Source organism: Lepisosteus platostomus, chromosome 2 (assembly GCF_059453375.1).
Source record: "Lepisosteus platostomus isolate fLepPlt1 chromosome 2, fLepPlt1.hap1, whole genome shotgun sequence".
Lineage (NCBI taxonomy): Eukaryota > Metazoa > Chordata > Actinopteri > Semionotiformes > Lepisosteidae > Lepisosteus > Lepisosteus platostomus.
Window position 1 is genome coordinate 20,843,550 of NC_142612.1, and position 12,807 is coordinate 20,856,356.

The window sequence follows — 12,807 nt, forward strand, 5'->3', positions numbered from 1 at the left end:
AATTGAGGAAAATGACTTGTTTTATTGAAGCATGTTAATGCATTATATCTGTATTCACCTTGAGTTCAAGAAAGAAATAATTAAACCGATTTCTCATGTTCTTACAAATCCTGCTGAGAAGCTCACAAGTAGTTAAAATATCAATGCTACGATATATTCTTGTCAGTTTAGAGGCCAAACATTTTTTTTTAATTTAGAGTATTTCCTATTTAATTCTTTTTTTTTACAATAACAGGCATTGCTTAAATTTATATTTAACTTACCTTTAATATCCCAAGGGAATATTCTAATCAAATATTGAAAATATTATACATAAAACTGAATTTTTAGACAAAATATTAAAACATTCAGAAAACATAAATTAAAAATATACTATAAGTTAAGATAAAATATGTTATTCTTGCATGATTATTTTAGTATAATTTAGCAGATGCCCTACTGCTGTATTTCATTTATATATCTTATTGATATATATATCTTATTGCCCAGAGAGGTGGTGTATTGGTGCTTGAGGAAGAAAGGAGTACCAGAAAGCATGGTGAAGTTAGTTCAAGCAACCTATAGAGATGCAACTACGAAGATGATAACACAACAGGGAGAGACAAAAGAGTTTGAAATCACAGTTGGAGTACACCAAGGATCAGCACTAAGTCCTTTCCTTTTCATAAACATTATTGACACACTGACAGAGGAGGTAAGAACAGAAGTGCCTTGGGAACTCATCTTTGCTGATGATGTGGCACTGATGGCAGACTCAGAAGTAGAACTACAGGAGAAAGTGTTCAAATGGCAGAGGAGTCTGGAAAAGGGTGGACTGAAAATGAATGCAGAAAAATCTGAAATAATGGTAATGGAGAGAAGAGGAGATACTATGACCAATGTTGAGGAGACAAATGGAGGAAAACTGAAACAAGTTGATGACTTTAAATACCTTGGATCAAAACTGGTAAAGGGAGGAGAAACACTGGAGGCAGTAAAACAAAGAGTGAAAGCTGGATGGAACAAGTGGAGAGAAATAACTGGAATAATCTGTGACAGGAAAATTCCCAGAAAGTTAAAGTGCAAAATGTACAAGACTGTGATTAGACCTGTACTACTATATGGAGCTGAATGCTTGGCAGTTGGAAAGAGGGAAGAGAACTTGATGAGAAGAACTGAAATGAGGATGTTGAGATGGATTCTGCAGATTTCAATGAAGGATAAGATCAGAAATGAAGAAATCCGTAGACGATGTAGGGTGGTGGATGTGGTTGAGAAGATGCGAGAGGCGAGGTTACGGTGGTATGGACATATCATGAGGAGGGACGTTGAGGAAGTAACAAAGAGGGTAATGGAATTTGAGGTGGAAGGTAACAGAGGAAGAGGCAGGCCTAGAAAGAGATGGATAGATTGTGTGAGAAAAGATATGGAGGTATGTGAAGTGAGTGAGGAAGATGTGCTCGACAGAGACAAATGGAGAAGAGCAACCAAAGCAGCTGTCCCCAGGACAGTCTGGGACTAAGGCTGTGAAAAAGAAGAAGAAGAAGAAGAAGAAGAAGAAGAAGATTGATATACAGATCTTAAAAGAACATTTTAGCACATCAAATTGAAACTAAAATTATTAAATAAACTATAAAATATATAACTATAAGACTATAAAAATCATTTTTACAATTCACTTGGGTGTGTTTCTCCAACTAATCCAGGCTGACGAGCCCTTATGCGGCAACTTGCTCAAAAGGCGTACTGTAAGTCCCTAAGGAATTTCCCATTTTTTGCATCGTGTGTTAATGTGCCCATTTTCAGAGTACTAATTTTTCTCGTTTTTGGCTGCCATTTTGAAATTGCCTTGTTGTTTCAGTACCTCAATTATACTGCAGATCCCATATTCTCAGACTCTCAACTCTTTATCTTGGCCAGCCACCTCATTAAAAGCTATAAATATCTAAAGTTGCTCTTGGGTGTGGTGTGGAGATTTGAATGGCCATGTGCTTTTTTCCTTCTCCATCCAGGTCTATGAGAATACTGTATTGACTCTGTTGCATCTAACCCTGTTGTCCAGCCACAGTCTCTGGATCCCATCAATGGACCCCTGCCACCTTCCCAAAGTACAACACCTCCCAGTATAAGTTGAATCCACTAAAGCAGATCTCCCCCACTAGCTTGGAGTGAGTTGGCAAGGATTGGACCAGTCTCTCTGCCGCCTCTATGGCTCCCTAGGACCAGAGTTTTTGGCAGCGAGCATCAGAAGAAAACAGGCAGGCAGCTCTTTATCACTGTCATGGTCACCTGCCTTTGCAAAATGTTAGGCACACATGTTATATTTCCTCAAGGTGCTAGAAGGTAGCATCGGCATCCATGGCCATGCTGCTGATGAAGCATGAAGGAGGTGAAGGAGAAGGAGGAAGGGAACAGGCCACTGCTAGGGACTATGATGTTCTACAAGATTAAACGCACATAAAATGCTAGAACTATCTTATGACATGGACAGATTATAAGTCTCCTTCTGTGACTAGTGTATCACTAAGTTCATAAGGTTTGCTTATGGTTCAAACAGGTTCCAAGCAGGTAGTGCTTAAACAGGTTCCAAGCAGGTAGTGAGATTATTTAGTAAAGTTAGAATACCCAACTCTGCCCAGCAGCAAATCCTTGCTAAACAGAGAGATGTAACTTCGATGTTTGAGCTTTTCACAATATCTCAGTCAAGTACTGTAACCTCGCAAAGTAGCGGGGGAAAAAAACACGATTTGGACTATTGTTATACAGGTCAGTATGTATAATTTATAATTGCTATTAATAATTGCTTACACTTATATAGCGCTTTTCTGGACACTCCGCTCAAAGCACTTTACATGTAATGGGGACCCCCCTCCACCACCACCAATGTGCAGCATACACCTGGATGATGGCAGCCAAAGTGCGCCAGAACGCTCACTACACATCAGCTATCAGTGGGGAGGAGAGCAGAGTAATGAAGCCAATTCATAGATGGGGATGCGTAAGGGTGTTTCAAAAATGAAATTAAACCAGGGAGTTGTCTTCATTTCATTAGGGATGTTGGATTTTTTAAAATATAAAGTTAAAAACAAAAAGATCTTTTCGAACACATAGTAGTGTTACCATACCAAAGCACGTATTGGAGAACTGCTGGAAGGAGGTAACAAAACAGTAATGTAATCTGTGGGAGATCAAAGCATGAGATTCAATTCTTTTTATTAGATCACAGTCTTGAATGAATAAATAGATCAAAGACTGAGATTTTTGTAAAGCAAATAATGTAAAACTGCATTATTAAGAAGGAGACAAGAAAAGAGATGAAGTGTATTTGTATCATAACCAGGTCACAGAGCTAATCACATTTTCAGACCTATGTAACCCAATCTGTTTCTTTATTAGGCTTGTATTTGTTTGTATTCAAGGCATGGGCAGAACAATAAAGGCAATCTAGAAATGTGATCAGTCCATGAGTGATAGTAATTACTTGCTGTCTACACTATTAATAATTTAATGTAATTTCAGATACACTACTTTCCAGAAAGCTTTGGCCTGCTATCAGATTGTATTTACTTCACTACAAAAACTGCAAATAAGCATCCAAGTCGCAGTCTTTATAATATAAAATGGGCTTACTTAAGGAGAGTCCTGGGTTGTTTTTTAAAATAAATTTGGTTTGCAGATGCTATGAAAAGAATGTTGAGAGAGAATATATGCCATCACCTACATTTTTTTAATTCAGAAACCTTTCAAGTGACAAAGGGACTCAGGCATTGAAGTGTGTAGAAGGTTATTTTGTTTTTATGGTCATGTGCTTGAGTAGAAAAGGGTTATGGAAAGTTCAGACTCCAATTAAGAACATGGGGATATTGTGCACGATACTCTAATAAAATTGCTGATCACAGCTTCAAAGTAAGCTAGAAGGATTCCTGGTTAGAGACAGACAGAGACATTATAACCAATGAGTAAAAGTAAGTAAGAAAGAGAGCCTAATATCTAATTTCCACTTGTTGTGTTCATGTAAAAACAACTTGCATGACTGTTATGTTTCTGCATTTGCTCTGACAATGCTGAAGTACAATGTACCTAATTACTGAAATTTCACATAAAGAGAGAATATTGACATGTTTTTTGTGTTTTTACAACAATTACATTTGATTAAACTATAAGAAGATTTTTTGTTTTGTATTATTTGTAATACTAATGCCACCTGAAAAAAACATTGGTCAGTCAGAACAGGTCAGTAGTTTACATTACGCATGGTCATATTTTGAAAGTTTGCTACACAACATATATCCCTCATGCTAAAAACGTAGTTTTAGTTCATTCAGCATTTTGTTATACTGTACTTGCTATCTTACTATACTGTCTTAGCATTGTTTTCCACTGGGCCACTTAACATCACCATGACCATATGAAATTGTATGAAATAGTATGAAAATGAGCACATGTCAGTAGTGTGCATCATGTTAACAAAAGATTTTGGATTAATTATTTTACCATGATTTAAATACAAGTTTTAATTGGGAAGGATTTTCAGGAACACCTTGTTACAAGACAGTGTTTGTTTTTGAGTACCTATATTTTAAATACTGCAAGTGAGTGAATATACCTAGATTTACTCAGTTATGCAAAATTCAAATTTACAAGGACATTTCTACAATTTTCAGAACTCTAGACATACCAAGTCATTGTTTAAGACAAAATTAGTTGTATAAATCAAAATCAATGTTTGTTATTCTTTGTGACAGATACACTTCATCAATGTAACAAATATGTAATTAAACCTTATGACCAACCGGTAGTATTACTGTTTATTTTGGGCCTAAATGAACTTTCGCAAGTGCCAGTAATAGATGAACAGATCACCAAATCTGAAATCCATGTGTGAAAACTGAATGATTAATTAACACCATGGTAAGTGAAGAAAAGTGCAGAAATGGTAGGTGAAACACAGCTGCTATAAGGTTTAAATGCAGCGCTTTAGTGTTTGTTCTGTGTATTTAAGAATTTTGTACCATCAAGAGCCCCAAAAGACAAAGAGTTTACATTTTGCCTCAGTATTCCACAATACGTGGAAGAAAAAATGTGCAATTTAAATTGATTTTTATAGTAAACTGATTAATTTATTTCCGATTAGATTCGTTATTTATTTTATAACAGTAATAAATACCACTTTAAGTTGAAAAGTAATAAATACCACTTTAAATAAGTTAAAGTGGTATAAATGTAATAAAGGTGGGTAGCTGTGTCAGCATGCGTAGGCTGCAAAGGAACAAGTAATAGGTTTATCCCATGCTGAAAAAAAGAAGAAAGAAAGCGCAACGTTTCGGCCGTGGAGCCTTCTTCAGGTGTATAAATGTAATCATGTTAATTAAATGTGATATTAAAGTGGAGTAAATTTGTTTAATAAAATAAAACATAACAGTGATGGGTTTTCCATAGAAATGTCAAAATTTAAGTTGACGAATGGCAAAGAATGCCTTAATCTCTTTAATTTTGTCTTAAAAAATTAGACCTTTAATTTAATTTTAGATTGAGATTCAGTATAATGAAGAATAAACATTTTAACAAACTGACTTTTTTAGAAGTATATTCCATTTAATGTTGACATAAACATTATATAGAAATATCCAAAACAAAGGTATTTCCTAGATTTGTGAATTTGGTTTATGTTATAAATGTATCTTAACCTACTTGGAATCAAACACTATAATAATGTTTAACTAATATATTTGATATTCCAAATCTTTCTTAATGAATAACTTTTAATGCATACAGTATGAAATATGCATTTCAAACCAAATGTTTCTCCTACAACAGTAGACAAAGAAATGAGGACATCGTAGTTTGGGTGACTAGTAGACCCTTATAACATTTTAAGGTTCTCTCCATTTCTACCATATATTTATAAATTATCAAATGATAGGCCTATTTATATGTGCTATGGTCATTGGTATCCAGCACATCATAATACCCAGTGCCATGACAAAGCATAAATGAAAAATGGCAAAAAATTACGATACAATCGAAAATTGAAACAGATAAAAAGACACAAAACACACAAGAAGGATATGTTAAACATTTTCTCTTTTGACAGCATATAATTATGATATAATTTAAAAGAGTCTAATGATCATTTACAAGGTGATTGTAGAATATCTCATACAATTATTTATTTTGAAACGAAAAAGGATTTAAGAAATTCAATGACAGTGTTTCAGCACTGTGAAATAATTCTGGTTGAACAGGTGAGTCTAGTGTGTGACAGATTTGGAACAAAGTTTACAGGAGGAGGAAGAGTTTTAGGTTTAAATTGTGGGTTGGGTTAGAAGTTCAATACCAGCCTCCCTGTAATGGAATTGTTGTAATTCTCTGGAGATGCACAGGAATATTTGCAAGTTAGAAACAAGGATATGAGTTACACAGAAGGACACCTGATCTGAGTCTTCTCAGTGTACAGCACGTTATGATGAAAAAGCTGGTTCCACAGTTTGAATGGGCTTTTAGTTACCTACTATACCACCCTAACTGTAAATTGAGAGGATTGCTATCAAATTATTTAAATGCCTGATCTTTATTTCATTAAAAAAACCCAATAAAAAGCATGTATCCCATTTTTAAACAAATTAACTTTGGGAAGAGTCCAGTACTGCTATTTGAAAATGCCTTAAGAACATTAAGATTTTGCTTTCGAAATCTAACTACTCTTGCGGATGTGCCACATACTGTATGGTATATCCACATGACAAAGAAATGTTAACATTTGCCAAAAGGTTTTTTTTTATTCCTCTTGGATCAAGGTACTGATTACTTTGTTTTCATTTTTCATAATTCAGTGTTATGAAATACCATAGTCTTAAGGTATTTTGAGGTCCATCTCATGGACTAAATGTGATTTAGTTATGGCATAATCTACAGTAAGTACAAAACAAATATAATACTTAGTTTTTCAAATATACTTTTATGCTGAGGTGCAAGTATTTGTTAAAGTATTTATTAAAGTCCTTAACAGTATTCAACACTCTAATTTTTATCTAGTACTCTGGCTTTCAAACACCAGGCACAACTTGATTCACTCAAAATAGTCTATAAAGTTTAAGAGGGTAGTCACTTTGTTACAGTTAATGAGATCCTGAGATATATAGGAATACCTGGATATGTGAAAGATGGATTTGAAGTAAATTAGATAATTCTGAATGCTTCAGGAAAAGCATGACCAGGAAGTTTCAGCTATCAAGTGCAGTACGCTGGAACTTAAAAGGCTGCTAGACTTCCGGGTTTTTTATTTCTTAAAAAAAAACAAGTCTTTAACAGTGAATAAATGAAGGAATGTAAATGACCAGAGGAATGTTGAAACATAAAGTAGAAAGAAACAGAAACTCTATCAGCATACTGAGGTATTTCTGTAATCTGTTGTTAGTGTGTGACATACAGTATAAGCTTTCAAATTAAGACTCATGTCCTGGGAAGACTATTAATTTGGATTTTACACACATACAATTTGTAAGCATTTTGTGTAAAAAGTTTATTTTGCTTTAAATCCTGCAATACTCATTCATAACTACTAGAACACTACTGTAGCAACAAAAGTACTGAAATGTTTATCTAAAAGATTTGATCTTTCTTGATTTAATTGAACAGTTACTATAATTATTAAGATTTTCAAGGAATATAAATCACTTTACTACATTGTTAAAAGTTTTGGCATAACACAAGAGATCTGTAAAATGTGTAAAAAAACACTTTATTAGTGAAATTTATTTACATGTGTTAACCTTATAGACTCAGGTGAAAATTCATATATGTGGAGGAAACAATTATCACAAACTATCATAACACTCAATCATATTAAAATGTTGTATACACTGTAACTCTAATCTTGAAAATTAAGCATGTGAATTCCTGCCTGCAGTAGCATTTTCAGCAGAAAAAAGAAAAATGACCACTAGAATTCATAAACACTTGAAATTTACATTCCTCATCTCATTTGGAAAAAGGTAGGAAAATAATACAAAATACCTGAGGAGGGTGATTTGCATTTGAAGAACAGCATTGTAGATGCAATACACATAAGAAGGAAGAAGACTTAATGTAGGTATAATAGGACTGTGATAAAACACAGTACAAAACAGACACAAAAACATCAGTAAGAGTAAGACTGATCTTGTGTGCCAGAAGTGTCTAATAGACGTTTTAAAACGCAAGGATAATATTTACATGCAGAATTACCGTGGGAAAGTTGAACAGTGCATTATACGTACAATTTATATATAATTCATAGATAGTTTATCAACGAAAGACCTACAGTTAAATTTAAAAACAGCATTGCATAATCAATTACCATTGAATCCATTGATATGGAATATTCAATACACTAATCATCTGGCTAAAAAAAACAAAACATTTTTAATAGGCTCTTATAAGAATAAAGGAACAACATACAGAAACAAATGGAGGGACATTTTTAGCATTATCTCAACTCAAACTGCATTGATTCCTTGACAAGTAAAACATTACTTAATGACAGCTGCCTTCCTTCCAATAAAGTAGAAAAAAATCCTGAGTAGTTTTATTAGGAAAAATGTTCATTGTTTTTTGTAAAAAAATAATTTCAGTGACAACTATGTAGAACAACATTGTTCTGTCTCTGTTTATGGCAAAATGAAAGTCTTATATTTTATTTAATCATTTTCTATCAAATTTCCAAGTAAGGATCTGACCATCCACACAGACATCTTAAAGAAACCATGGTTTTAAGCAATGCCTGTGGATGTCTTTATTCTTCGGCTGTGTACATACTTATAAAACACTGTCCATGTTACAAAATTATAAAATAGTATTTACAAAATATTTATATATTATTTGTCTAATAAATTAAGTATTCTTCACACATTAAATTAATATTACCCACAAATATTGTCCATATATCTGTAAACAGATTTCAATGTCATATATTAGATGCCTCCATTAGCTTCCTTTCTGTCATGTCCAAGAAAGAATTAGTTTTTGCATTCATTTTTACTGTTGTCTTTTCTTTCTTTTTATGCCTTTTCCATTTCTTTAAGCACATATTTGCAACTAATACAATTACTACAGATAGCAGTACCAGACATGCTGCTGATAGAGCAATTACGACAGGCAGACAGCGGAAATTCTCTATCTCCTTTTCTCCAAGCTCTGTCAGTTTTTCTGGAGGCCTTTCTTCTATTTTGATTTCAGGTTCTTTAGTCAATAAACTCTGTATGTAGGTCTCATTGCTTACTGTCTCATTAACAAATAAATTAACCATTACAGTGGAGTGAAGAGGCTCTGGCAGGCCTTGATCGCTGACTTTGACAAGCAGCCTGTAAAGGCCATAATCATTCTTCATCAATGCTTCCTGCAAAGTAATGTTACCTGTGCTTGGATCAATCCTAAATGATTCAGGTCGTGGGCCCCGTCGGCCAATGATGCTGTAGGCTATCACGGCATTCATTCCAGTGTCTCTGTCCACTGCATAGACTTCAGTTATGGATGTTCCTGGAAGGGTTGTGGGCAGCACAAGCATATAGGATACATTAGACTGAGGAAACAAAACCAAAGGGGGATTGTCATTGACATCCAGAAGTAAAATGGTGACCATGGTGATGCAAGAAAGGGCCGGGTCCCCTCCGTCTACTGCCTCTATCCATAAAAAGTATGAACTCTTGTGTTCTCTGTCCAATGGTACTTTAGCTCTCAGAGCTCCTTTCCCAGTGTCTATAACAAAAATGTCACTGCCATTGAAAATAGATAATGCAACCCAACCATTCTTTCCTGAATCAGCATCAGTGACAGAGATTACTCCAATTTCTCCATATCCTGGAAAATTTTCAGGGACAAAGAAACTGAAATCTTTGTTGATGAACCGAGGACTGTTGTCATTTTTATCTAGCACTGTGATGATGACATTAGCTGTTGTTTCCTTCTGAGGTGAACCACAATCCACTGCTTTAACTGTAAACCGGTACTTTTCTTTTTCTTCTCGGTCAAGTGATGTGGAGACCATGAGAACTCCAGTAACTTTATCCAGAGTGAAGATGGAAGGGGCGTCGGATCCTAGTAGATAAAATACATCTCCTCTGCTTCCACTGTCCTCATCTGTTGCATGCAGTTTTGTCAGGAAAGTGTTGGGGGCATTGTTTTCTTCAATTGTCAAATCAACTAGATGCTGCTGAAAAACAGGGGAGTTGTCATTCTCATCTATAACTTGTACTTTAATCAGGATTTTTAGAACAACATCTTGTGAATTATTGGCAGCTACAGTCAGTTGATATTCTTGTTTTTCCTCATAGTCCAAGGGCTCTGTAGTCTCTAGCAGATACTCATTTGTGAACAATTTGTAAGGTGATAATCTGAAAGGGCCATCAGCCTCCAAATAGCAGTGTGCCTTTTGCTTTTGATCTGGATTTTGTAAAGTGAAAAATGCAATTGGGGTGGAAGGAGGCTCTGATTCCTTTAGGTATACAGTTCCATCTTTTTCAGTAGCAATATAACGTGGTATAACAGCTGGTGGACTGAAGAACACTTTAATGATATGCACTATCACTACTGCCACTGTTGGTATACAACCTGGCCCATTCGCAAGTATAGTTAGTTTATGAAAAATACCTGTGTTTCCAACAATTTTACCTGCGAGTTTAATAGCTCCTGTACTTTTATCCAGACTAAATAATGCCGTTGTGTCTCTTGGGACTCTTTCACTATAGACATATGTTATCTGGGCATTTGAATCCAAATCTGGATCAAAGGCATGAACTTGTGTTACATGTGCTCCTTTGGTGGAATTTCCATGCAAAGTGACATTAATGTGAGATTCAGTAAATATTGGGCAATTATCATTGACATCTGTTATAATTATTTTGAGGGTAGCTGTGCCTAAAAGCTGTGGAATACCTCCATCCTCAGCTATGATATTGGTGACATATTCATTCTTGGTTTCTCTGTCAAGGGAGCCAGTTATAATCAAGAAGGGTGTCAGTTCACCATTTTCATTTTCTTCCACATCTAATGTAAAAACTCCATAATCATTAACTAACCAGTATGTCTGTACTCCATGAACTCCAATGTCAGGGTCAACAGCAGAGTGCTCAATTGCAAATCTTGAGTTGATCTGTGCATTTTCTGGAACAAAAACGTGGATTTCATCAGAAGGGAATCTTGGAGCATTGTCATTGATATCCTTAATGACAATTTTAACTTTCACTAGCTGGAAATATTGCTGGGGCAAAATGATAATATCTAGAGATATAGTGCAATCGTGGTTTCCAAACTTTTCAGGACAGAGAGCCTCCCTGTCAATTTTGTTGGCAGATGTGTGCAGTTCTCCTGTGGTGTTATTCAGGTTCACATACTGACCACTGATCTTCTTTAACGCCAGACTGAATGAAAGAGGGGGATCAACTGAGAAATCCAACTTTAAATCTGCTCCAATGGCCCCTATTAGTGTTCCTCTCGGTAATCCTTCATTTATTTTATAGATGATTTCTTTTGCTTTGCTGTAAGTTGAAAAGCAGGGGAGAGGTCTGAGGAAAAGCAGAAGAATGCAAAATCCCTGCAAATGAATCATAGGAATAACAGAAAAAGTTAAAATGTATTCAGATATGCAGGTTTCATTTCCTTATATTATGTAATAAGCTTATAGTGGTGTAATAAGTAGGATAAGGACATTAATGTCAGGATGAGAACTGCATTAAGTAAACACTCTCAGTGAGCTAAATCTACTAGTAAATGATTAAAAGTTACAACAAAGTTAAAAAGTGTGTGTTAGTTTAGATTTAGAATTTAATCTTTTAAATAAACAGTTTTAATCCAATGCAATTTTTAATTATGCAAAGAATGCATTAGATACATAGAATTCAACATCCTTTACCTATTACACGTGTACAGATACACATTCATAACATGTTTTTATCATTAGATTATGTTGCTGTAAACAATGAAACAATTGTTACAATGTTGTTGTATTACACAATACTTAAGGACAAATTCTAAAAAATACAGATCTTTAAAAACAATATTTTTTTGTGATGGTTTTAAAATTTAAGCAGTCTCTTGAATTCCCATTTTAACCTTTAAACACTTACCTGCAATATTATAGTAAGGCTGAAGGTGATTTTGCTGAACATTTCTTCTTATCTCAGATTCCCCAGGATAATAAAAATTAAGAAACAAACTACCACCACTTATGCATTTTATTTGTTGGTGTGGTCAGACTTCTTCTGATTTCTTTGCGTGCTGACTTTAGTCATTCATCTGCTGCACAATTCTAGACACTCCTCCACTATGCAAATTAGTTCAGAAAAGCAACCAATTGGCTAGAACACCCTAAAGCTCAAACTGTTGGTTCTTTTACCCTATATTTGCTGAACAGTTTTATGCAAAAAGAAATAATCAGCATATCATATATAGTATATTGTATACTGAGTATATTAATGTAGTGGTATACAGAATACATATATTACATATTCTTCAAATAGTTAAGAACATAAGAATGTAGGAAAGGTCACAAGAAACAGGAGGAATTTGGTTTGCCTGGCACTTTTGGTAACTAATTGATCCAAGGATTTCATCCAGTCATTTCTTGAAGGAAGCCAAGCTATTAACTGCAACCACATGGTGGGGTACCTCTTCTCATACTGCCACAACCCTTTCTAGGTAAATAAGTACATCCTGTTCTTAGTTATAAATGCACATTCTGTTTATAAGAAGGATAATCTTAAATCCAGCTAGTAAGTACATAGTCACTAATGTGGCAAGATGCTTGTCATATTCTTTTGATTGTTTTATCTATTGATTTATATGTGAAGCTTA

The 12,807-nt window shown here is 34.7% G+C and overlaps 1 protein-coding gene across 1 annotated transcript; it reads right to left on the minus strand.

The window, feature by feature from the left end:
* Window positions 1–5,723: 5,723 nt before the first annotated feature.
* pcdh20 (protocadherin 20) lies at window positions 5,724–12,236 on the minus strand. Its single transcript, XM_088603146.1, has 2 exons — window positions 12,081–12,236; window positions 5,724–11,548 (listed from the first exon to the last, which is right to left on the minus strand). Exons 1-2 carry the CDS (start codon window positions 12,120–12,122, stop codon window positions 8,924–8,926), a joined length of 2,667 nt encoding a protein of 888 aa, XP_088459272.1. The 5' UTR covers window positions 12,123–12,236; the 3' UTR covers window positions 5,724–8,923.
* Window positions 12,237–12,807: the final 571 nt, after the last annotated feature.

Excerpts from the sequence above, each read along its gene's own strand:
- pcdh20 (XM_088603146.1), bottom strand. The coding sequence starts at position 12,122 with ATGTTCAGCAAAATCACCTTCAGCCTTACTATAATATTGCAG. Across the intron at positions 11,549-12,080 it reads GCCTTACTATAATATTGCAG|GGATTTTGCATTCTTCTGCT; the intron begins GTAAGTGTTTAA and ends ATTCATTTGCAG.